Source organism: Mobula hypostoma, chromosome 12 (assembly GCF_963921235.1).
Source record: "Mobula hypostoma chromosome 12, sMobHyp1.1, whole genome shotgun sequence".
NCBI classification, from domain to species: domain Eukaryota; kingdom Metazoa; phylum Chordata; class Chondrichthyes; order Myliobatiformes; family Myliobatidae; genus Mobula; species Mobula hypostoma.
In genome coordinates, this window is record NC_086108.1 from 103,556,161 (window position 1) to 103,583,324 (window position 27,164).

At 41.5% G+C, this 27,164-nt stretch overlaps 1 protein-coding gene across 6 annotated transcripts in view; it reads right to left on the minus strand.

Moving 5' to 3' along the window:
- usp33 (ubiquitin specific peptidase 33) overlaps positions 1-27,164 on the minus strand; it is a 156,905-nt gene that overhangs the window by 8,449 nt on the left and 121,292 nt on the right. For all 6 annotated transcript variants that reach the window (XM_063064734.1, XM_063064733.1, XM_063064732.1 and 3 more), the window contains 5 exons: positions 16,467-16,636; positions 14,590-14,671; positions 11,962-12,070; positions 5,762-5,864; positions 4,769-4,837 (listed from right to left, as the gene is read on the minus strand). In XM_063064734.1, coding sequence (XP_062920804.1) covers positions 4,769-4,837; positions 5,762-5,864; positions 11,962-12,070; positions 14,590-14,671; positions 16,467-16,636 — 533 coding nt within the window. The remainder of the gene's footprint in view (positions 1-4,768; positions 4,838-5,761; positions 5,865-11,961; positions 12,071-14,589; positions 14,672-16,466; positions 16,637-27,164) is intronic.

Below are 27,164 nucleotides of genomic sequence, written 5' to 3' on the forward strand. Positions count from 1 at the left end.
TTTAGAAGATGTGGGGGTGGGGGTGGGGGGGGGAATCTCAATGAAGCTTGTGGAATATTTAAAGGCCTACATAGAGTGACTGTGCAGAGGATGTTTCATATACTGGGGGAGTCTATTCTGAGGACACAACCTCAGAATAGAAGCAACACACATAAAAGTTGCTGGTGAACGCAGCAGGCCAGGCAGCATCTCTAGGAAGAGGTACAGTCGACGTTTCAGGTCGAGACCTTCCGAAACGTCGACTGTACCTCTTCCTAGAGATGCTGCCTGGCCTGCTGTGTTTACCAGCAACTTTTATGTGTGTTGCTTGAAATTCCAGCATCTGCAGAATTCCTCGTGGTCAGAATAGAGGGATGTCTCTTTAAAAGAGAGACAAGAAGGAACTTCTTCAGCCAGATAGTGGTGGTAAGGACTATCGAAGTCACTTGTTGCATCTAAATATGAATTAAGAAAAAATTAAGCTGTACCACATGTATTGTAAATATGCGTTTTGCATGGACTGGAGTAGCACTGCAATCTTGTCTTGAGCGATGACAGTAAAGTGCTATTTTACTTTATGACCATCTGCAGAATTGATGGCCACACATGGCTGTGGAGCTCAAGCCACTGGGTATATTTAAAGCAGAGTTTGATAAGTTCTTGATTAGTAAGGGTGTCAAAAGTTACTTGGAAGAAGGCAGGAGAAAGGGGCTGAGAAGGAAAATAAGTCAGTCATGATGAAATGGAGGAGCAGAATTGATGGGCTAAATAGCCTAATTCTGATCCTATATCTTATAGCTTTATGGTCTTACATTCTTCTGTGAGACAGAACCTGTATATTCCAAGGTCATAAATTTAAATCATAACCTTGGCTAAGGTGAGGCATAGATTACAATTATATCAAACCATCCTTTTAATGGTGTAGTTCAGTTATATTGGTACAATCAACCAAATTTCGATCATGCCTCTAAAGAGATGCGAGGTAATGTTGTAGTTCGATAAAACTCTGGTTAGACCACATTTGAATTATTATGTTCAGTTCTGATTGCCTCATTATTGGAAGAATGTGGAAAGTTTAGAGAGGGTGCAGAGGAGATTTACCAGGATGCTGGCCGCCAAACAAGTAAGAGATAGTGTGTGAGTGAGAGTGAGGAGGGGAGGAGAGAAGAGAGAGAGGAGTGAGGAGTAGGGAGTGGGGAGAGGGGAGAGAGAGGGGAGAGAGAGGGGAGAGAGAGGGGAGAGAGAGGGGAGAGAGAGGGGAGAGAGGGGGGAGAGAGAGGGGAGAGAGAGGGGAGAGAGAGGGGAGAGAGAGGGGAGAGAGAGGGGAGAGAGAGGGGAGAGAGAGGAGAGAGAGAGGAGAGAGAGAGGGGAGAGAGAGGGGAGAGAGAGGGGAGAGAGAGGGGAGAGAGAGAGCGCATATATAAATAATATCTTACATATTTATATTTGTTGTGTTTTAAATTATTATCTTGTGTTTTTATTCTGTGTTGCATCAGATCTGGAGTAACAATTATTTCTTCTTTCTTTACACTTGTATATTGGAAACTACATTTAAAGAATCTTTAATCTTTTAGGGGGTGCCTGGCATGTACATGCCAGCTTGCACATGCACACAATTTCTTGTCCACTTTGTCCCTTCCTGGCTACTCACCCCATCCCTTGCCCATACTGTCAGCTGCAGTCTGGTTACCAGTTGCCAAGCCTGCCTGCACACTTGGCTCCATTCTCATTCCCTAACTCCACCCACAGAGCTAAGCACAGACCAGACCTCTGGCTGTGCACTAACCACGATGGCTCCAGGCTCCCGCCATACGCCTAACCAAAGTCCCAAAGCTGACCACAGATCTAACCATGATCACAGAACCTAGCAGTATATAGCACAGGACAAACCAGCTGGTCTGACCATTCTGTGATAGCATTTATACTATGTTAGTTTCAACCCATTCTGACCCATCCAACCCCATCTAAACTTTCCTTCACTCTTTCCTCCCACCACCCCCCAACACCATGTGTTCAAGCATCCACAAGCGGAAGCCTCTACTCTAACCATCTTTTTTTTTTACCTGAAGTGTATGAAAATAAGGAGAGATTTGAAAGAGTTATGGAAAATTATGAAGTGTACATAGATAGGATAAATGTAAGCAGGGATTTTTCTTTAGTGCTGGAATATGTGCTGACATTTGCAGGCTGCCCCCAGCACATCCCTGGGTTGTGTTGGTTGTTAACACAAATGACTCATTTCACTTTATGTTTCGATATACATGTGATGAATATATCTGAATCTGAAACACTGAGGTTTGGTGAAATAGAACCAGAGGTCATAGGATAATGGTGGAAGGCAGGGCTATGTACTCGGTCCCCTCCTTGTATACCCATGACTGTGTCGCCACCCACAGCTCTAATCTGCTAATTAAATTTGCTGACGACACTACATTGATTGGCCTAATTTCAAACAATAATGAGGTGGCCTACTGGGAAGAAGTTACGCAAACACGAGGAAATCTGCAGATGCTGGAATTTCAAGCAACACACATAAAAATTGCTGCTGAACGCAGCAGGCCAGGCAGCATCTATAGGGAGAGGTACAGTCGACGTTTGGGGCCGAGACCCTTCGTCAGGACTAACTTAAAGAAGAGCTAGTAAGAGATTTGAAAGTGTTGGTGGGGGGAGAGATCCGAAATGATAGGAGAAGACAGGAGGGGGAGGGATGGAGCCAAGAGCTGGAAAGTTGATTGGCAAAAGGGATATGAAAGGATCATGGGACAGGAGGCCTAGGGAGAAAGAAAGGGGGAGGGGGGAAGCCCAGAGGATGGGCAAGGAGTATAGTGAGAGGGACAAGGGAGAAATAAATAAATAAATAAATAAATAAATAAATAACGGATGGGGTACGAAGGGGAGGTGGGGCATTAACGAAAGTTAGAGAAGTCAATGTTCATGCCATCAGGTTGGAGGCTACCCATATGGAATAGAAGGTGTTGCTCCTCCAACCTGATGGCATAAACATTGGCTTCTCTAACTTCCGTTAATGCCCCACCTCCCTTTCGCACCCCATCCGCTATTTATTTATTTATTATTTTAAAAAATTTCCTCTCTCTCCTTTTTCTCCCTCTGTCCCTCTCACTATACTCCTTGCCCGTCCTCTGGGCTTCTCCCCTCCTGTCCCATGATCCTCTCCTATCCCTTTTGCCGATCAACTGTCCAGCTCTTAGCTCCATCCCTCCCCCTCCTGTCTTCTCCTATCATTTCAGATCTCCCCCTCCCACTTTCAAATCTCTTACTAGCTCTTCTTTCAGTTAGTCCTGACGAAGGGTCTTGGCCCCAAACGTCGACTGTACCTCTGCCTATAGATGCTGCCTGGCCTGCTGCAGTCACCAGCAATTTTTATGTGGGAAGAAGTTATCTCTCAGTGGTGTCAAGATGACAACATCTCCCTCAATGTCACAAAAACAAAGGAGCTGGCTGTGGATTACAGGAGGAATGGAGTCGGGCTAACCCCTATTGACATCAATGAATCTGGGGTTGAGAGAGTAAACAGCTTTAAGTTCCTTGGCATCCCCATCACCAAGGACCTCGTGTGGTCTATACAACCAGCTGCGTAGTGAAAAAGGCATAAAAGTGCCCCTTTCACCTCAGACAGTTGAGGAAGTTTGATATGGGCCCCCAAATCCTAAGAACTTTCTACAGGGGCACAATTAAGAGCATCCTGACTGGCTGCATCACTGCCTAGTATAGGAACTGTACCTCACTTAATCTCAGGATTCCGCAGAGAGTGATGCAGACAGCCCAGCACATCTGTTGTTGTGCACTTTCCATGATTCAGGACATTTACAAAGACAGGTGTGTATAAAGGGCCCATAGGCTCATTGGGGACCTGAGTCACCCCATCTGCAATCTATTCCAGCTGCTACCATCTGGGAAACGGTACCGCAGCATAAAAGCCAGGACCAACAGGCTCCGGAACAATTTCTTCCACCAGGCCATCAGACTGATTAACTCATGCTAATTTAAGTGTATTTCTATGTTATATTGACTGTTCTATTTATTATAAGTTACTATGATTGCACATTTAGACGGAGACGTAACATAAAGATTTTTACTCTTCATGTATGTGAAAGATGTAAGAAATAAAGTCAATTCAATTCAATTTAAGGGAATCCAGGGTGATGCATGTGTGGAACGAACTGCCAGTGGAAAAGGTGGATGTGGGTTCGATTGCAATATTTAAGAGAAGTATGAATATGTACATGGATGGGAAGGATATGGAGGGCTATGGTCCAGGTGTGAGTTGATGGGACTATAACAGTTTGGCACAGACTAGATAGGCCAAAGGATCTATTTCTGTGTTGTAATGTTCTATGCCCATTGGAATCACATTTATTATTATCAAATTTGTTATTTTGCAACAGCAGTACAGTGTAATACACAAGATTGACTATAAATGTATATAAAAAGTAAATACAGAGTGCAAAAAGAGAGCAAAAATAAAGTCAGAAGTTCATTGCCTGTTCAGAAATCTGATGTTAGAAGGGAAGAAGCTGTTCCTAAAATGTTGCGTATGTGTCTTCCGGTTTCTGTACCTCTCTTCAACACGGATGTGCCACACTATCAGCTCTTTGCTCTAGAAGTGCTCACCCTGTAAAATCCTTCACGTTACTCACATTTGAAAACATCCTTCTAAGTACTGCATTTTTGCATCTTCAAATGGGCTCCTGATCTATACCTAAAAGCAGTCCATTAGGTATTTTTTAACAGAATGAAACATTAATTTAAATAAGAAAAGTGGACATACCTTGCTTTAAAGAAACATGGTTGTTCTTGCCAATCACTATCTTGGTGTTATCGATTGGACCAGGATGCTCTAAAACATGAACAGAATTATATTGGTAATGAATTAGGAAAATATACAAGTTTGTATTTTTAACATGCAATATACTGTCTCACTAGCTGAAAAATTATGTAAGCAGCACCAAGCAGTTTTCTTAATACTACAGATACATTTTGAAAATGAGTAGCTCTGTATTTTTCTCATCTTATGCAGACTGGCTGCTCTTTTGGGAAAGTCTGCCGTTCCATAAACATTTTTGACAGAGGTGACAAAATGTGGTACTGGGCTGGTTGGATGACCACCCCCTGTGACTGAATTTCTACTTCACTCCAAGTTAATCTGCTTGTTCATACCTTGAAGTGGTTCAGAAGCTTACTGAAATTATGTCAGGAATGGGTAGATTGTTTTCTGACGAATGGTTCGCCAATCTAGACATGGCAGGGTGAGAGGCAATGTTTGAAACAGAAGATCCCGAGATAACTTGACAGGGTGAAGCACAGAGCATGTTTCCTCCCTCCTTTGAACTTTGAATGAATTCCTGCGGGAAAATCCAGCATCAGGTGTCACTGTCTAAAAATAAGAGCTTAACAATTCAGGGCCAGTAAAGTAAAATTTTGTGAGCTTTTGCAACTATTTTTGTTAAGGGGTGGTGGAAACAGAATCTTTGAACAACTTTAAGGATGTGATGGGTAGGTACTTGATAAGCAAGGGGGGTGGGGTGAAGGATTACTGGAAGGGGGCAGAAAGGCAGAGGTGATGTGACAACCAGATCAGTCCAAATCCTATTAAATGACACAGCAAGTTTGAGTGTTGGAATGGTGTACTCTTCCTACTATCTTGCACGCTTTCAAAACATTCAGCAGCTCAAAAGTAGTGCTTCTGAAAAACACCCACAGATCACTGGTAATAAAAGTGAAAGAAGTGAATTTCACGTTTTCATCAGCAAGGTACACATACCATGTTCTTTGCCCTTGACAAATCCTTCCCATTCTCTAAACCACTGCATGCTAATACAGTAGATAACTGATGGTGATTCTTCTTCTTGGAAAGCTTTATTCAACTGTATGTTTGAGAAACAGAATTTGCAATCAGCTTATTGATTCACTTCACAAACATGGTAAGGAACTACAGTAAACAGTGAATAATCTGCAGCACCGAGTACAAAAGATCTACAAACCATGTAAGGATCTACAAACCATGTAATGCTTTTCACAAAGTCAGGATGTCCCAATGCACTTTATAGTCGATTAAACACATCTAAGGCATTGTTCCAATTTTGATGTAAGAAACAATGGAGACAATTTGCGTACAGCAAGTTTCTACAGACAGCAAAGTAATAATCAACAGATAATCACTTCCAAATGGGTGTTGGATAATTACTGGCCAGAATGACAGGAAAAGGTCCCTCCTTCTTCTTTGGAATAGCAATATACAAGAACCAGAATCAGATTTAATATCACTGGCATATGTTGTGAAATTTGTTGATTATCCGCAGCTGGACAGTGCAATAAATTATAATAAAATTATAATTTTAAAACTTTAAATTACAATAAGAAATATATTTAAAATTAAATTAAGTAGCTTAAAAAGTGGGTAGTTTCATGAGTTCATTGTTTATTCAGAAATCTGATGGCAGAAAGGAAGAAGTTGATCCTGAAACATTAAGTGTGTGTCTTTAGGCTCCTGTACCTCCTCCCTGATGGTAGCCATAAGAAGAGAGCATTTTCCTAGGTGTTGGGGGTCCTTGATGATGGATGCTGCCCATTTGAGGTATGACATTTTGAACAGGTCTTCAATATTGGGGCATCCGTTAGTCTTGCGAGACCATGGATCTGCGCCTGGAAAGTCTTCACTCTCCAGGGCGCAGGGCTGGGCAAGGTTGTATGGAAGACCAGCAGTTGCCCATGCTGCAAGTCTCCCCTCTCCATGAGGTCAATGTTGTCCAAGGGAAGGGCATTAGGACCCATACAGCTTGGTACCAGTGTCGTCGCAGAGCAATGTATGATTAAGTGCCTTGCTCAAGGACACAACACGTTCCCTCGGCTGGGGCTTGAACTCACGACCTTCAGGTCGCTAGTCCAATGCCTTAACCACTTGGCCACTCGCCTATGAAGGAGCTGGCTGAGTTTACAACTTTCTGTAGCTTTTTCCGATCCTGTGCTGTAGCCCCTCCAAATCAGATGGTATGATCTTTTATTTTCAAGCTGAGGAGACAAACTACTAAACTTCTCATCTGAAAGGCAGCATCCTGCCTCAACAGCAAGGCTCTGCCTCACTGCTAAGCTGCTGTCTATTTGAGTTGTGTGCTCAGGATTCCAGAGTGGGATGGAAGCACACGGAACCCAGGGGGTGCACAAAGTACAAAAAGTAATGAATACAGCCCAGTCCATCACAGGAAAAGCCATCCCCACCATGGAGCACATCTAGGAGCACTGCTAGAAGAAAGCAGCCTTCATCATCAAGGATCTCCGCCAGCCAGGACATGCTCTCTTCTCGCTGCTGTTCTCAGGAAGTAGCCACAGGAGTCTCAGGACCCACACTACCTGTTTCAGCAACAGTATTACCCCTCAACCATCAGGCTCTTCAACCAGTGGGGATAACTTCACTAACCTCAACTCTGAACTGATTCTACAACCTATCGACTCACTTCAAAGGACTCTGCAACTCATGTTCTCAGTATTATTTATTTACTTATTTAATTATTAATTATTATTTGTTTTATATTTGCGATTTGTCTTTTGCACATTGGTTGTTTGTCAGTCATTTTGTGCAGTGCTTCATTAATTCTATTGTATTTCTTTGCTTTACAGTGAATGCCTGCAAAAATGAATCTTGGTGTAGCATATGGTGACATATACATACTTTGATGATAATTTACTTTGCAGTTTTTGAATGAGCCACTGAATAGCAGTCTATTAGCATGAAGCTATGTCCAAGATGTTTCATGACATGCTTCTTGTAAAAAGGACGCATTTCTGAGTAACGAGATTGGAAAAGGTAAACAATCAAGAAATTAGAGCGAAAGTGGTGAAGCGGAGAAAATTTCAAGTTCACTGTATGTTTTGATGCACATTTGACAAATAAGCGTTTGGAATAGAGAAGGAAGAAAAAAACAGTTCAAAAGTAAATTGATTATCAAAGTACATATACAAATCAGAGATTCATTTTCCTGTGGGCATATTCAATACATTTATAGAATAATAATAATATGCTCCAACTACCTTTTTTTGGTTTTCTCAGACGATTTTATGTTTGAATTTGGAGAAAATTAGAAGTAACCTTTATGATTCTTCATTTAAATTTGAACAGATTTGGGGACCTTTTATTCGATATTTTCATTCAATGTAATATTTACCCTTCTTGTTTTTTTTCACTGTTTTTAATGGAGGTCGGGATTGAGGACGTGATTTTAAGTTTAACTCTGTTTGGTTTCAAGTTAGCCCATTGCTTTGCTTTGCTTTTAGTTAGTTGCACGGTGGGTTTTTTTTTCTTTTTTTTTCCATTGATATATATAAAATTTAGTATACTATTATGTTATCTTGGTTTCTTATGTTTAAATTACATTGTTTGTAGTTTTTTTTTGGTATTGATACCTTTTGGAATTTTATTATACTTTAACATTGTATTAATGTTTATATGGCTTACCTTTTTTGTATACTTATTCAATAAAAAGATTTAAAAAGTAAAAGCCATCTAGATACACTGGAAGGCCCAAGTTTGGAGGCAAGGGCTGGGCTGATTACGATTGCTCTCCCACAATATTCTTTCCTCTCTCCAGTGGCTATCGTCTCTGCAGTGTTTTCGCAGTGTTTATGATGAATTTGAGATCGAGGCTTGGGCCTACTACTTGGGCTGCTCCAGGGAGTGAATCTAAGGATTCCATTTGGTTCAGAATGCTGACATTTGCATGATGTATGTGTTTTATTCCTCTTTCTCTGCACAGAAGCTATGGTCTTTCTTTTTTTAAAATTGGGTTCTTCTGGTTTCTTGTTTTGTGGCTGCCTGTATACATCTCAAGATGTATAATTTATACGTTCTTTGATAATAAATGTACTTTGATTAATTGATTGAAAAAAAAAGAATAATAATAATAACCATAACAGAATCAATGAAAGACCATAAAAACCAGAAATATTGGAAGAGAGATCAGTGGACAGAGCTGAAGTGAACAGCAGCTAGCAAGTGTGCAGCAGAGGGCAAGGGGAACTCAGGAGGAAGGAAGATTGGGAAGTGAATGGTTTGAAATGATTGCTTCGGTACAAAGGTCCTGGGAAGCAAAGATAGAATTGTGAGCAGTTTTGAGCCCCATATCTAAGAGGATATGCTGGCATGGGAGAGGGTCTAGAACAGATTTGTGAGAATAATCCCAGGAATGGAAGGGTAACATATGAAGAATGTTTGATATCTCTGGGCCTCTATTTGCTGGAGTTTAAAAGAATGAGGGGAGATCTCGTTGAAACCTATTGAATACTAAAAGGCCTAGATAGAGTGGACGTGAAGAGGACGTTTCCTATAGCGCAGGAATCTCGGACCAGAGGGCACAGCTTCAAAATACAAGGATACCCCTTTAGAACAGAGCTGAAACAGTGTGGATAACTTCATTCACCTCAACACTAAATTGATTCCACAACCTAGGGACTCACTTTCAATGACTCTACAGCTCATGTTCTAAAATATTATTTATTTATTTTTGTATTTGAATGGTTTGTCTTGTTATGCTCTTTGGTTGTTAGTCTTTGTGTGTAGTTTTTCATTGATTCTATTGTATTTCTTTGTACTGTGAATGCCTGCAAGAAAATGAATCCTCAGGGTAGTATATGGTGATATATACATACTCTGATAATAAATTTACTTTGAACTTTGAGATGAGAAGGAATTTCTTTAGACAGAGTGTGCTGAATCTGTGGAATTTGTTGCCATAGACAGTTGTGGCGGCCAAGCATTGGGCATATTCAAAGCTGAGGTTGATAGGTTCCTGATTAGTAAGGGTGTCAAAGGTTATTGAGAGAAGGCAGGAGAATGGAGTTGAGAGAGAAAATAAATCTATGATCAAATAGTGGAGTAGACTTGATGGGCTAAATGGCAAAATTCTGCTTCTAGGTCTTAAGGTCTAATACCTGAAAAATTTACAAAAGAGGGCACTTTTTTTGACGCATTCTCCCTATCACAAATCGAAAGTTTCCCTATTCTGGCAGAGGTGATCCAAAGGGAAACCAGAAAAAATTCCACACTGTCTCAGGTCTATGTGGCCACCCAAACTGGTTGGAATGTGCAGCAAAATCTCCAGCTCCCCAATTCTTACCAGCCCCATGATGAACTTGCCCTTGATGGAGATTAATTTATGTAGGAATTGAGAGACGTTGTACCATTAAAGCTGAGAGCTAAAGTGTTGGAAGAGCTACATGCCGGTCATCTATGCATGGACAAAATGAAAGGATTAGCTTGAAGCTTTGTCTGGTGGCCTGGGATAGGTCAGCAGATTAAGTAACTTGCCACGCACTATGTGGGATGCTAACATGTCCAGAAGATGTTAAGAGCAGGGTCTCTCCATCCCTGGGAATGGGCTACATTGCTCTGGCAGAGGATTCATGTTGCATGAGCACAAATTTCTTAGTAGTTGTGGATGCAGCTACAAAGTGGCCAGAAATGTTTCCAATAGCCTTGCACACTTCACCCTCGCACACCGTTGATGTCTTGAAAAACCTCTTCGCAAAATACGTGAATCGCATATGCGCACCTCACTTAAAGTAAAAATGAAGTTAGATAAGCAGTATTGGCTCTCCATGTGTTTTCTTTTCAATTAGTTTTATGTTTTGAAGTTATAAAACATAATAGGACTTTACAGCCTGGAATATAGGAGAATGAGGGGAGTTTGATAGAAGTACACAAAATTATGAAGGAGACAAGGTAAACGCAGGTAGCCTTGTTCCACTGAGGTTGGGAGAGACTAGAGCTGGAGGTCGTGGGTTAAGGGTGAAAGGTGAAGTATTTAAGGGGAACATGACAGGGAACTTCTTCATTCAGAGGGGAGGTGAGAGTATAAAACAAACTGCTAGCAGAAGTGGCGGATCCACGTTTAATTCCAACATTTAAGAGAAATTTGGATAGGTACATGGATGGGTGGGGCGGTATGGAGGGTGTTGTTCCAGTGCAGATGAATGGGACTAGACAGAATAGTAGTTTGGCACTGACTAGATGGGCTGTACGGCCTGTTTCGGTGCTGTAGTGTTCTATGATGCTATGACGGCCTCCCCATATTGAGATTAACAAGTTTCACACTCATATTAAACTTATATTGATGTCACTTGAACTTATTACAGTTAAACTGAGAGGCAGAAAGCTGCACAGGACATCATGAGTTCATGTTCACAAATGGACAACACTGCTGAACGACGCTTCTTTATTACTGCACATATTTATTTCATGTTCATAAAGGTGATGCTCAGCACAAGACTGTCTGTAAATAAGGTGACTGACAGGAAATGATAAAGTAGTGGCGGTTGGGGTTGTGGAGGAGTGGGTTAGTGGGTGGAGGTGTTGATCACGTCATGAACATCTAGTCTCATGTGCTTAGCACCTGAGGCTCAGGGCGTGTTGGGAAAACAGAAATCAATTGATTACGGAAGGTCATTACAGTAGCTAAAGTATACTTGATATGCTTCAAGTGCAAAGAGGAGAAATGCAAGATGAAAGATGGTTGGAAAAGCACATCAGTCAATGCCACTTGGTAATATTCATAAAATTATTACAGCACAGAAGGATTCAATTTGGCTCATCAGGTCTATGCTCCTTGAAGGTGCAATCCAGTCAGTTCTATTCCCTAGCTCCTTACTTGTGGCCAGTACTATTTACTTCCTTTAGTAGTTAACAATTAACATCTTAACTTTACTTTTGAGAAGGGTCAACTCTGCCCATTGGCAAAAACCTTTGGCTCCAAGGTCAAGGTCTTGCTTGCACTACCATAGCACACTATTTAATTTTTCACCTGTACAGCTTAAAACTTGCCTCCAGAAACCACAAAGTTTTGAGGCCAGATTTTTTCCCTTAGTTAATGGAAAATTAAAGAATTGACTAACCAGTATACACCACAAAAGCTTTACACGTTTCATCATTGGACATTCTGGCTGATATTTAACAAAGCATTTTTGTCTTCTTACCCGTACAAACATTTCCAGTTCAATCTTCCTTCGCTTTTCAAGCTTCTCAATCTCAATCTGACAGCATTGACAGGTGTAGAGATGATTAACAGCTGGCCCCCCTCCAAACCTGAGAGCAGAGCAGAAGTTCAACCTTTTTTGCAAAACTGCATAACAAAACAAGGAGGAAATATGCCACAAGACATAGGAGTTTGCTCCACCATTCTATCAGAGCTGAATTATTATCCCTCTCAAACCTATTCTCCTCCCTTCTCCCTATAACTGTTGAAACTCTTACTAATCAAGAATCTATCAATCTCCACTTTAAATATACCTAGAGACTTGGCCACAGCTGTCTGTGGCTATGAATCTTGGATTCACCACCTTTTGGCTAAAGAAATGCCTCCACATTTCTGTTCTTCTATTCTGAGGCTGTGCCCTCTGGTCCCAGACATTCCCACTATTGGAAATATCCTCTCCACATTCACTTCAACCAGGCTTTTCAATATTCGATATTTTAATGAGAACCCTCCTCATCCTTTTAACATTCAGCATGTACAGGCTGAGAGCAATCATATACTCCTCATATATTAACCCTCCCATCCCCAGGATCATTTTCATAAACCTCTGGACTCACTCCAATGCCAGCACATCCTTCTGTAGATAGGGTGGCCAAAACTGCTCACAATATTCCAGATGCAGTCTGATCAATGCCTTATAAAGCCTCAGCATTACATCCTTGCTTTTATATTCAAGCCTTTTTGAAACAAATGTTAACATTGCAATTGCCTTCCTTACTACTGACTCAGCCTGCAAATTAACCTTTAGGAAATTTTGCACTAGGACTCTCAAGTCCCTTTGCACCTCTGAATTCTTAATAATTCCCCCATTTAGAAAATAGTCTACCCCTGCAAAAGAGTCTTGGCCTGAAACACCAACTGTACTCTTTTCCATGGAGGAAACTGTACTCTCCTCCAGCATTTTGCGTGTGTTGCTTGGATTTCCAGCATCTGCAGATTTTCCTTTGTTTGTGATTAGTCTACCCCTTTATTCCTTTTACAAAAGAGCATGACCATACATTTCCCTATCTTTTGTTCCATCTGACCTTCTTTGCCCAATCTTCTCTGCAGACTCCCTACTTCCTCAGCACTACCTGCCCTTCCACCTATTTTTGTATCATCCCCAAACTGACAGCACCTGTCATGACTTGTTTGGCCAAAAACCGCTCTATGATTAAGTATTTTTGAAATGCTACAGAGTTCCAAGTTAGAGATATACTCCAATTAATTTACCCACAGGAAAACCTCAGGAATAGCATGAGATAAATATTAAAAAATCTATTTTAATGCTTATACCTCAATAAATATTGATCATGGGGTTAGCACAGAACAGGAGATGAGGGCATTGAGGAGGCATCACACAGAGTACACAAATGTAATCAAGGAATCCCATTACACTATTGCCAATTGAAAGATCTAGGTGTCTTGGGAGGGGACAAAGATAGCTATTCTAAGGGTAACACAGGCCAAGTTAACAACACGTTCTGAATGACTTACTCAGGAAATGGTATCATCCTTGAGTTCAATGTAGAAATTACAGAAATTTTATTAGGTACAGGAGTGGAACCTGTTGTGGTCTTCTGCAGGTGCAGCCCATTCACTTCAAAATTCAATATGTTGTGCATTCAGACAACACTGTTGTAGCACATGGTTATCTGAGTTACTGTCACCTTCCTGTCAGTTTGAACCAGTCTGGCCATTCTCCTCCGACCTCTCATTAACAAGGTGTTTTTACCCACGGAACTGCTGCTCACTGGGTGTTTTTTTGTTTCTCCACATCATTTTCTGTAAACTCTAGAGTAGGGGTTCCCAAAGTTTTCAATGCCATGGACCCCGACCATTACCGAGGGGTTCGTGGACCATGGGTTGGGAACTCCTGCTCTAAAGACTGTTGTGTGTGAAGATCCCAGGTGATCAGCAGTTTCTGAGACACTCAAACCACACTTTCAGATCACATTTCTTCCCAGTTTGATGTTTGGTCTGAAGAACAACTTAACCTCTTGACTATGACCATATGCTTTTATGGATTGTGTTGCTGCCACATGATTGGCTGATTAGGTATTTGCATTAGTGTACAGGTGTACCAAATAAAGTGGCCATTGAGTATATCAGGATGCAATAGTAACTTGCACCTGGTCAAGCTTTCTGCCATGCAAGTAACCCATTGACACATTTCATCTGGGGGAAAACATCAGTAGCATGCTGCATCTTTTACTTTTTAAAAATTGAATTATGATTCCAAAATTGTGGAAAGTCACTACAGTAGCTAAAATATACTTGATATGGGCATTTATCTGTGAAAACTGAAAATCAATGTCCTTGTCTATCATGCACTGTCTAGTCTATCAAATTCCTCAAGCAGTTTTGAGGTTTAAGTTATTTGCAGAAGAGCATTATATAATCATCCGTGAAGGATTGAATATCACAACTCCATTTATATTGGCCTATCACTTTGCAAGTATCTGTTTATGTGTGAAGAACAGTGCCCTAGCAAGGAAGATATCTTGTGGGCCACCAACAAAGCCACCTTGGACATGAATAGGTAAGTATTAACACCACACTGTCATGGCTCAGAGACCCGATTACCTACCTGCTGTACAAATAATCCCACACATTCTGAGGCAGCATCACTACGAGCTCATCTATGTAACCAGCTTTCCGAGGGGGAACACCTGCAATAGACACATTTTAATGGATGTGAGATTTTTGCATGACTAATCACATTTAATTTAGAGGGATGTGGCACAGTAACAGTCTCTTCCAGCCCAGTGAGCTTGCACTGCACAAATACACCCATGGGACCAAATAACCTACTTACTCACAACGTCTTTGGAATATGGGAGGAAACTGGAGCACCCAGGGGAAACACATTAGGTCACAGGGAGAACATATAAACTCCCTACAAACAGTGGCAGGAAAAGAATATGGGTCGCTGACGTGTTAATAGTGTCACCCTAACCATGACACTACCTCTTGTTGTTTCTATGTAACTCTAATTTGTTTTTAATGGTTGGAAGATGGAGTACTAGGATAGCACAGCGGTTAGTGTGACACTAGTACAGCTCGAGGCATTCTAGGTGTTGGTGTTTAATTCTGGCACCGTCTGTAAGGAGTTTGTACATTCTACCCAAGAATGTATAGGTTTTCTCCACGTGCTCTGGTTTCTTTCCACAATCCAAAACATACCAGATAGTAGGTTAATTGGTCATTGTAAATTGTCCTTTGGTTAGGATAGGGTTAAGTAGTTGGGTTGCTGGGCAGTGCAGCTTGTTCAGCTGGAAAGGCCTGTTTCACATTGTATCTCTACATAAAAATACTCAGTGCTGTTAAAAAATGAAGAATTTAGTTTTTCGTTTTTTTTTATTCTCACACGTGAAGACACAAAGTGAAATTTTTTGTTTTACATGCCATCCAAACAGATAGTTTGAAAACATAAGGATATTGAGGTAGTACAAGGGAAACACAACAACAGGATGCAGAATACAGTGTTACAATCACAGAGGAAGTGTAGTGCAGAGGCCACAGCGAGGTGGATTGTGAGGTCAAGGGTTTACCTTTATCATACAATCATTCTGTTCCAGAATCTAGTACTGTGGGATAGAAGCTGTACTTGAACCTGTTCGTACATGTTCTTAATATTTTATATCATTTGCCCAGTAGGTGTGGAGAGTATACAGAATCAAAATCAGGTTTAGTATCACTGACATATGTTGTGAAATTTGTAGTTTTGTGACAGAAGTACAGTACAATTCATAAGATAATATAAGAAATACATATAAAAATTAAACTAAATAAGTAATGAAAAAAGAAAGCGAAATAGTGAAATAGAGCTCATGGTCCATTTGGAAATTGATGGCAGAGGAGAAGAAAGTGTTCCTAAAATGTTGAGTGTGGGTCTTCAGGTTCCTGTACCTCTTCCCTGATGCAGCAATGAGAAGAGGGCATGTCCTTTGTGATAGAGGTCCTTAATGATGGATGCCAACTTTCTGCAGCATCCCTGTTTGAAGATGTGCTCAACAACTCCTTGATTATACTCCAAGTCCATGGAGAGGAGGCTGGTTTGTGATTTTATTACAGTAATTCATTTTTAATCTAGCAGTGCAGAGTAGGCCTTTTCACCCCTTCGAGCCACACTGCTCCAGCAACCCCGACAAATCCGATTAACTCTATCGAGTCTTTGCTGGGGGCACTATTCCATGGGGAGTGGGGGTGGGAACTCCTGCTACCCTGGGCAGCCAAGTTCAGCATCATTAGTGAGTAAATAATGATTTTACAATTCTTACTGGATAGGCTTGGGATCAGAATCCTTCCTTTTGCCTAGAAGGACTGAGGTTAATTTTAAATGGGGGAGCTACCTAGGTCCTCAATGGCTCACGAAAGTGGAAGTTATGACCTGTGAACAGCCAAAGGGTTAAAGGGATGGGTTAATAATTTAGAAGCTATAATGCACTTTGAACATTGCCTTACCTCCATGAATGCAAAGGAACTCATTGTTGCTAATGGGCCCTGGCTCAGCAAAAGTCTTGAATTTGTTCAGCCACTGACGTGATATGTAGAATTGAAGCAGACTAGGCTCCATCATATTCAGTAAGTTGGTCACTCTTTGCCTTTCTTTTTGCATCTCTTCGCTGCTTTTCCTGCCAGGAAGAAACACAAGGCAACGTTACACCAAAATCGCAACAAGTCGGATGTCTCGATGTTCCCATCAACTTCGATTTTTCCCTTTGCTGTGTAATAATCTATATTACTGCTCATGAAATCTGTTAGATTAGACTGTATAATTGCTATTTTCTTTGCAGTTTATCTTTCTTATTCTTGCTTGTATTTTCATACAACTACTGATGTACTGTATATGCAATTGTTCAGTGTTTTTCCTAGTAGTTACAGTTCTTTGTATTATTTTGGAAGCTTCTTCAAAGTTCAAAATAAATTTATTATCGAAGTGTGTATATGTGTGTGTGTATGTGTGACAATATAAACCCTGAAATTCATTTTCTTTTGTGCATTCACAGTAACTACAAGAAACAAATAGAATCAACAAAAGGCCGACAAACAACCAATGTGCAAAAAACAACACTGTGCAAATACAAAAAGAAAAAAATATTTTAATTTTAATTTTATTTTTATTGAGATACAGGAGTAGGCCCTTCCAGCACTTCAAGCTGCGCTACCCAGCAATCCTCCAGTTGTTTTAATACTAGTCTAATCATGGGACAATTTATAATGACCAATCAACCTCCCAACTTGTACATCTTTGGAATGTGGGAGGAAACCGGAGCACACGGGGGAAATCCATGCGGTAATGGGGAGAACGTACAAACTCCTTACAGGCGGCAACCAAAATTGAACTTGGGTCGCCTACACTGTAAAGCGTTGTACTAACCACTATGCTATCGTGCCACCCCATAATAAATAAATAGGCAATAAATATCAAGAACATGAGACGAAGAGTCCTTGAAAGGGAGTCCATAGTTTGTGGGAATAATTCAGTGATGGGGTGAGTGAAGTCCTCCTTTCTAGTTCAAGAGCCTGATGGTTCAGGGGTAATAATTGTTCCTGAACATGGTGGCATGAGTCCTGACGCTCCTGTACCTTCTGCCTGATGGTAGCAGTGAGAACATGGACTGGATGGTAGGGGTCCTCAATGTTGGATGCTGCTTTCCTGCAACAGTGTTTCAGGTAGATGTGCTTAATGTTGGGGAGGGCTTTACCAGTGATGGACTGGGCATATCCACCACTTTTTGTAGGATTTTCCGTTAAAGAATATTGGTACTCCCTTTCTAGGTCATGATGAAACTAGTCAATATACTCTCCATCACACATCTACAGAAGTTTGTCAAAGTTTTAGATGACATGCTGAATCTTTGCAAACTTCTAAGAAAGTAGAGGCACAGCCTTGAACTGGGTATTACATTATTTGAATTGGGGATATCTGATTGGTTAACTCTTATGTACAAATTTGAATGGAATGTGTGTTATCAGCAACCCTGGTACAAGAGGCCAGAGCATTTGAACTTAGTCTCTTTCCTTTGTTCTCTTGGCCCATTGTCACTTTCTACTTCACTGATGAAGTCCTGATGAAGGGTCTTGGCTCAAAGCGTTGACTGTACTCTTTTTCTATAGGTGCTGCCAGGCCTGCTGTGTTCCTCAAGCATTTTGTGTGTGTTGCCCTCTCTTGCTAGTCTCCTTTCCAAACTCCTTTGCCCTCTTAGCATTTAATGAACAATCATGAGCAACAAGTGGTATGCTTTGTTCTTGACTTCTGAAAGAACCTTGAATCAGAAACATCAGAATCCAACATAACATGAGTGAAGAATTAGAATCAGGTTTAACATCACTGACATATGTTATGATATTTGTGGTTTTGCAGCAGTATTACAGTGCAAGACAAAAACACTGTAAATTATAATCAGAAATATATATTAAAAAGTCAAATTAAATAATTGGTTAAGAAAAGAGAAAAATATTGAGGCTATGTTCATGGGTTAGTTCATTGTCTTTTCAAAAATTTGATGGTGAGGGGCAGAGGCTGTTCCTAAAACATTGAGTGTGGGTGCTCAGGCTCCTGTACCTCTTCTCTGACGGTAGCAATGAGAACAGGGCATGTCCTGTCCAGAGTAATGGGGTCCTTAATGATGGATGCGCCTTTTTGAGGCATTTCCCTTTGAAGAAAACTCAAAATTTACATTCATTCTTAATTCACTATTTCAAATTGATCTAGGGTGAAAGATCAATAGGAGGTACCTTCACATGATACATCTCTCCCTACAAAGCTTATTTTCGAACCTTACATCATTACGTCCACTTAGGCTGTAATTCCAATGTCAGTCCTTTGGACCTTGCTTAATAGGACAGAATCCCCTCTTTCCCCATCAAAGATTAAAGATAAACATTTAAAGATTAGCTTTATTTTTCACATTGAATCATCAAGACATGCAGTGAAGTGTGTCGTTTGCATCAACTACAACACGGTCTGAAATACGCTAGGGGCAGCTCACAAGTGTCACCATGATTCCGGCGCCAACATAGCATCCCACAACTCACTAACCCTAAAAGATACGACTTTGGAATGTGGGAGGAAACTGGAGCACCTGGAGAAAACCCTTGTAGTCACTGGAAGATCAGTCCCTTGCTTTAGTATATAAGAGCTTTCAGAAAGATAATATTGAAAAACAGAAACACTAAAGCGAGCAGGTGCCTTACAATTGCTCTGCGTTCAAGAAGATCGTGAGGAACCTTTCACATTAGCATTACTTTCCTTGAATCTCTTAATAGAGTCATTTACATGCCACGTAACTCAACTGAACTAATCTGAATACAACCGGTTTGATGTTTTATATTCCAAAACAAGAGAAAACCTACAGATGCTGGAAATCCAAACAACACACACAAAGTTCTGGAAAAACTTTGCAGGCCAGGCAGCATCAATGGAAAAAAGGACAGTGGACATTCTGGGTCAAGATCCTTCGGCAGGACTAGAGGAAAAAAGATGAGGAGTAGATTTAAGAGGTGGGGAAGGGGAGAGGGGAGAAAACACAAGGTGATAAGGAAACCGGTAGGGGGAGGGATAAAGTAAAGAGCTGGGAAGTTGATTGGTGAAAAGGATACAGGGTTGGAGTCTGATAGGAGAGGACAGAAGGCCATAGATGCTGCCTGGCCTGCTGAGCTTCTCCAGCAATTTGTGAGAACTAATGAAACACTGCCCCCAAGAGCAACCAAAATGCCAAAAGACAACAAACTGTGCAAATATAAAAAACAATTATAATAAATAAACAATACATATCAAGAACATGAGCTGAAGAATCATTGAAAGTGAGTCTATAGGATGTGAGAACAGTTCAGTGATGAGGTGAGTGAAATTGAGAGAAGTTATCTGCATGCGCTGCAGGTGATATGTTGATGACAATTGTGCAGAGATTTCTTCAAACAAGTACTTCCAGGGGGTCTTGGTAATGGCAATCTCATCCAGCACAGCTTGATGGATACAATTAAATATTCCTACTTTTCCCTCATACAGCAGAGAATCACAACTGCTTCCAAGGTCTGTACAGTTAATAATGATGTCTTAATGTGATTGAATAAACTATCGCTGCTTAAAACCAACGGAAACAATGCCGATTGTGGCCGCACTTCTTGCCAGATTCCTTGTAGGAAGCGTGGCTACAGGTCAGGGATACAGATGCATTTAAGGAAACAGTTTGCAATATTGCTGGCAAACGTACAGTCTCTAGTAAATAAAATCAAAGATCTCAGAGGCACGGTGCTGTATAAGAGAGACATTAGGACCGCTTGCTTCCTTTGTTTCTTGGAATCCTGGTAACCCATTCCATATCTGACACAGTGATTCAGATTGATGGGTTCACTATACACCACCAGGATAGGACTGTTGAGTCTCTCTCAAAAACAGGGGTGGAGGTGTATTCATCATGATCAACTCCTCTTGGTGCACAAATGTTATCAGTAATGTTCCAATTCTGCTTACAAGACCTGGAATATTTTGCTATTAAGTGCCGTCCATTTTACCTGCTACGGGAGATTTCTGTAATCATTTTGGTAGTGGTATACATTCCCCCTCAAGGCAAATGTCAAACAGGCTCTAGATGATCTGAGCAATGTAATCAACATGCACGAAACAGCACACCCTAATGCCTTCACCATCATTTTGGGGGATTTTAAACAGGCCAACCTGAAAAAGTTACCAAATAGCTACCATCAACAAATTACTTGTAATACCAGAGGAAACAACACACTGTTACACCACCAGGAGGAGAAGATGGTGGCGCGACGTAGCGCGCACGGCCTCTCCGGTAAATGATATCTGTATTTGTTAAGTAGGATGCCGTGCACAATCTGATTTGATGGAGACAGACATGAGAAGCACGGAGGAACATCTGGAGAAACTTCTGAAATGCCTGCTTCGTTGCCGCTGCTACTGTGCAATTGAGAATCTTCGGAGGGGAAGGCCCCGAATCCTCGGCTTTGCCTGCTGCTTGGTGGCCGGGGTCAGGGTCGAAGCACTCAGCAGAAATGGTACTTGGTGTTGGAGGGCTGGTTAGAGGCATGAAGTTTTCGGACAGACTCAAGAGTTGGCTGTGGTCGGGTGCTTCCAGGGTGCTGCATTGGCAAGTTTGCGGCGCTGGAGGTTCATGGCAGGGAGAGTTTTCTTCCTTCTACCGTCTGCGTGAGATGATGGGGCTATTGGGACTTGAGACTTTTTTTTTTACCGAGCCCATGGTCTGTTCTTTATCAAATTACGGTATTGCTTTGCACTGTTGTAACTACATGTTATAATTATGTGGTTTTTGTCAGTTTTTTAGTCTTGGTCTGTCTTGTGTTTCTGTGATATCATACTGGAGGAACATTGTATCATTTCTTAATGCGTGCATTACTAAATGACAATAAACAAGGACTGAGTGTCCTCATAATCTAATCTAATCAAGAATGCCTACCGTGCTTTTTCACATCCTCACTCCAAAAAGTCCGATCACCCGGTTGTACTTCTTCTCCTTGAGTACAGGCAGAGACTGAAAACTGCCACACCAGTAGTGAAGACCAAAAAGGTATGGACAAAGGAAGCACAGGAGCGCCTACAGGACTGCTTTGAATTGGTGGACTGGACTGTATTCAGAGAATCATCTTCAAATCTGGATGAGTATGCTGCAGTTGTTAGCAACTTCGTTAAAACCTGTGGGAATGAGAGTGTGCCTACAAAATCTTGCTGTACAATCCCAAACCAAAAGCCGTGGATGAACCAGGAGGTGCGCCATCTGCTGAGGGCTGGATCTGTGGCATTTCAGTCTGGTGACCCAGGTCTGTACAAGAAAACCAGCTATGACTAGTGGAGAGCTATTTCAAGAATGAAGAGGCAATTTCAAGTGAGGCTGGAGGCGATGTCGAATGCACGTCAACTCTGGCAGGATTTGCAAGACATTACTTCCTACAGAGTGAAACCCAACAGCATGAATGGCAGCAATGCTTCACTACCAGATGAGCACAACACCTTCAATGCCCGTTTTGAAAGGGAGAATATAATTACAGTGTGAAGATCCTTGCTGCACCCAGTGGCCCTGTAATCTCTGTCTTGGAGGCTGATGTTAGGCTGTCTTTAAGGAGGGTGAACCCTTGCAAAGTGGCAGGATCCAAAGAAGTACCTGTTAAGGCTTTGAAAACTTGTGCCAACCAACTGGTGGGAGTATTCAAGGACATTTTCAATCTCTCATTGCTATGGTTGAAAGTTCTCACCTGCTTCAAAAAGGCAACAATTATACCAGTGTCTAAGAAGAGTAGTGTGAGCTGCCTTAATGACTATCATCCAGTAGAGCTCACATCTACGGAGATGAAATGCTTTGAGAGGTTGATCATGGCTAGAATGAACCACTGCCTCAGGTACGACCTAGACCCACTGCAATTTGCCTATCACCACGATTGGTCTACAGCAGATGTAACCTCAATAGCTCTTTACAAGGCTCAGCGTTTAACACCATCATTCCCACAGTCCTGATAAACAAAAACTACAGAACCTAGGCCTCTGTACCTCTCTCTGCAATTGGATCCTGGATTGCCTAACCAGAAAACCACAATCTGTGTGGATTGGTGATAATATCTCCTCCTCACTGACTATCAACACTGGCGCACCTCAGGGATGTGTGCTTAGACCACTGTTCTACTCCCTCTATGAGAGGGTGTACAGGAGTGAGATATACCAGCTAGTTGAGTGGTGTCACAGCAACAACCATACACTCAATGTCAGTAAGACAGAAGTGCTGATTGTGGACTTCAGGGAGGGTAAGATGAGGGAACACAAACCAATCCTCATAAGTGGAGAGAGTGAGCAATTTCAAGTTTCTGGGAGTCAAGATCTCTGAGGATCTAACCTGGTCTGAAAATATCAATACAGCTATAAAGAAAGCAAGATAGCGGCTATATTTCATTAGGAATTTGAAGAGGTTTGGTTTGTCAACTAAAACCCTTGTGAACTTCTATAGATGTACCATGGACAGCATTCTGACAGGCTGCATCACTGTCTGGAATGGGAAGAGGGGCTACTGCACAGGACCAAAAGAAGCTACAGAAAGTTGTAAAATTAGTCAACTCCATCTTGGGTACTAGTCTCCGTAGTATCCAAGACATCTACAAGGAGAGGTGCCTCAGAAAGATGACGCCCATTATTAAGGACCCCCATTCCCCAGGTCAAGCTCTCTTCTCATTGTTACCATCAAGAAGGAGGTACAGAAGCCCGAAGGCACACACTCAGCAATTCGGGAACAACTTCTTCCTCTCTGCCATTCGGTTCCTAAATGGATATTGAATCCATGCACACTACCTCACTTTTTGAAATGTTTATTATTTCTGTTTCTGCACCATTTTTAAGCTATATTCAACATACATGCATATACTTACTGTAATCGAGTTGCCTCTTTCTATATTATCATATATTGCACTGAACTGCTGCTGCTGTTAACAAATTTCACGACACATGTCGGTGATAATAAACCTGATTCTGATTGAAATTTGAAAGGTGCTGGGATTGGCTATTTCTTGTTTGCTGATGGCAACACTCAGTACCTCGAGTGCCTGAACATCGGGCTTTGGTGGCATGTAAACTGTGGTCAGGATCACGGAGGAGAACTCTTAGGAAGGAGAATGGACAGTCAGGGGAACAAGTGTGCAACAACGCTTCCAAGCACCAGAAAGAGTTTATTATGAAATGCAGACCACCACCTTTTGCCTTCTCTGAATCAGCAGTCTGGTCCATCTTGTGTATTATGAAGCCCTTCGGTCCATTTGCTGAATCCAGCATGACCAGAGTGAGCTATGTCTCCATGAAACAGACAATACAGCAATTCCTCATTTCCCTCCAATACCGCAATCTTGCCCTGAGATCCTCAATTTTGTTCTCCAGCGACTACATCGGCTAACAAGATACTGGGTAGAAACGGTTTTATATCCCAGTGCTTTAGTCAAGCTCAGAGTCCTCCCCTCCTCTCTCTCTTACGGCCATGGTGATGTACCTTCATCTGCTTAAGGGTGCCGTACCTGCAACCTTAAGAGTTAAGTATGCCGAGTCCTTCAGAAGATCATGAAAGCACTAGTTTGTTCAAAAGTATGTTATGTAAGGGGAAATTACAGGCTGCTGATTACAATGAGAATAGTTCTGATGACGTATATAGTATTTATAAGTTTTGTAAGCTGCCCACAAAGCATTACTGTTTTTCACCAGCACCATCTTGAGATGCTTTTCTGGAAGACATCTTTTTCTCTGAAAAACAGCCTTTTCTGAAAATATGGTAGCTAATATGAATACACATAACTGATAGACAGAAAACAGCTGGTAGATTGGGAAAATCAGATTGGTAATGGATCTCAAGAGAGTGAATTTTTATATATATATAGTGCAGTCGTGAACAATAGCCAGATCAGCAATGCTGATCAAGTCAACTAGTTCCCAAAGAGGACTCTGATAGGCCAATCAGATGGTTCACTGCTGCTCAGCGATAGAACACAAAAAAATCATATGTACAATTAAGAAACACTGGAGTCATGATGATCATGATGAAGTCTGCTGGAGAGAGACATTTATACACATGCTGTCCTCCATAATTCAAAGAGATTGAAGGTTAGGGTTGCAGGTGACAAAACGCAGCAGGAACACTTGGAACTCGTGGAATTTGGAACTTGGAATTTGTTGAATGCCTACAAGATGGCTTTTTAGAGCAGCTTGTCATTGAGCCTACTGAGGATCAGCTATACTGGATTGGGTTATGAAATGAACCGGAGGTGATAAGGGAACTTAAAGTAAAAGAACCCTTCGAAGGCAGAGATCACAATCTAATTGAGTTCAATGAAATTTGATAGGACAAAAATAAAGTCTGACTTAGCAGTATTTCAGTGGAGTAAGGGAAAAATGAAAATGGAGAAGGTTTACTGATTGGTGTGTCAGAAACAACCAAGTGATCACCAATACTTGGTATAACAACCATCCACGTAGATTGTGTACTTTGATTAGCCCTGGAGATAGAACAAGGAATCAAATAGATTTCATTACCATCAATGAACGCTTTAGAAATAATATCACAAATTCTAAAGCCTACCCAGGAGCAGACTTTGGTTCCGATCATCATCCAGTAATAGCTACCATTAGAACAAAATTAAAGAAACTGAAACGTGGAAAAAAGAGAAAGTAGTATATGTTGGGAGAACTTAAAAAAGATAGCATACTTAAGCAACAATTCAAGACAGCTGTAGAAGAACACCTCAACGAAAACGTAACAACACCTATTTTGAACAGATTTAAATATGCTATACAGTAATCAGCAGAGGAGATAATCCCAGTACAAGAAATCCAACACACCAGCAAGGGGTGGATAACCCAGGAAATTCTAGATCTGATGGAACAAAGAAGGTTAGTGAAGAATAATGAAGTGCGATACAGAGAGCTAGACAGACGGACCAGAAATTGTGCAATATTGCAAAGGAAGAATGGCTGAATCAAAAATGCAGTGAAATAGAAGGCCATATTAACAACAGCAAAGAAATGCACAAGAAAATTAAGGAAATTACTGGAATTAAGAAAACCTCCTCTACAGGATGCATAAGATCAGCAGACATAGAAACATAGAAAATAGGTGCAGGAGTAGGCCATTCGGCCCTTCGAGCCTGCACCGCCATTTATTATGATCATGGCTGATCATCCAACTCAGAACCCAGCCTTCCCTCCATACCCCCTGACCCCTGTAGCCACAAGGGCCATATCTAACTTCCTTTTAAACATAGCTAATGAACTGGCCTCAACAGTTTGCTGTGGCAGAGAATTCCACAGATTCACCACTCTCTGTGTGAAGAAGTTTTTCCTAACCTCGGTCCTAAAAGGCTTCCCCTCTATCCTCAAACTGTGACCCCTCGTTCTAGACCTCCCCAACATCGGGAACAATCTTCCCGCATCTAGCCTGTCCAATCCCTTTAGGATCTTATACGTTTCAATCAGATCCCCCCTCAATCTTCTAAATTCCAACGAGTACAAGCCCAGTTCATCCAGTCTTTCTTCATATGAAAGACCTGCCATCCCAGGAATCAATCTGGTGAACCTTCTTTGTACTCCCTCTATGGCAAGGATGTCTTTCCTCAGATTAGGGGACCAAAACTGCACACAATACTCCAGGTGTGGTCTCACCAAGGCCTTGTACAACTGCAGTAGTACCTCCCTGCTCCTGTACTCGAATCCTCTCGCTATAAATGCCAGCATACCGTTCGCCTTTTTCACCGCCTGCTGTACCTGCATGCCCACTTTCAATGACTGGTGTATAATGACACCCAGGTCTCGTTGCACCACCCCTTTTCCTAATCGGCCACCATTCAGATAATAATCTGTTTTCCTATTTTTGCCACCAAAGTGGATAACTTCACATTTATCCACATTAAATTGCATCTGCCATGAGTTTGCCCACTCACCCAACCTATCCAAGTCACCCTGCATCCTCTTAGCATCCTCCTCACTGCTAACACTGCCACCCAGCTTGGTGTCATCCGCAAACTTGGAGATGCTGCATTTAATTCCCTCATCCAAGTCATTAATATATATTGTAAACAACTGGGGTCCCAGCACTGAGCCTTGCGGTACCCCACTAGTCACCGCCTGCCATTCTGAAAAGGTCCCGTTTATTCCCACTCTTTGCTTCCTGTCTGCTAACCAATTCTCCACCCACACCAATACCTTACCCCCAATACCGTGTGCTTTAAGTTTGCACACTAATCTCCTGTGTGGGACCTTGTCAAAAGCCTTTTGAAAATCCAAATATACCACATCCACTGGTTCTCCCCTATCCACTCTACTAGTTACATCCTCAAAAAATTCTATGAGATTCGTCAGACATGATTTTCCTTTCACAAATCCATGCTGACTTTGTCCGATCATTTCACCGCTTTCCAAATGTGCTGTTATCACATCCTTGATAACTGACTCCAGCAGTTTCCCCACCACCGACGTTAGGCTAACCAGCCTATAATTCCCCGGTTTCTCTCTCCCTCCTTTTTTAAAAAGTGGGGTTACATTAGCCACCCTCCAATCCTCAGGAACTAGTCCAGAATCTAAGGAGTTTTGAAAAATTATCACTAATGCATCCACTATTTCTTGGGCCACTTCCTTAAGCACTCTGGGATGCAGACCAT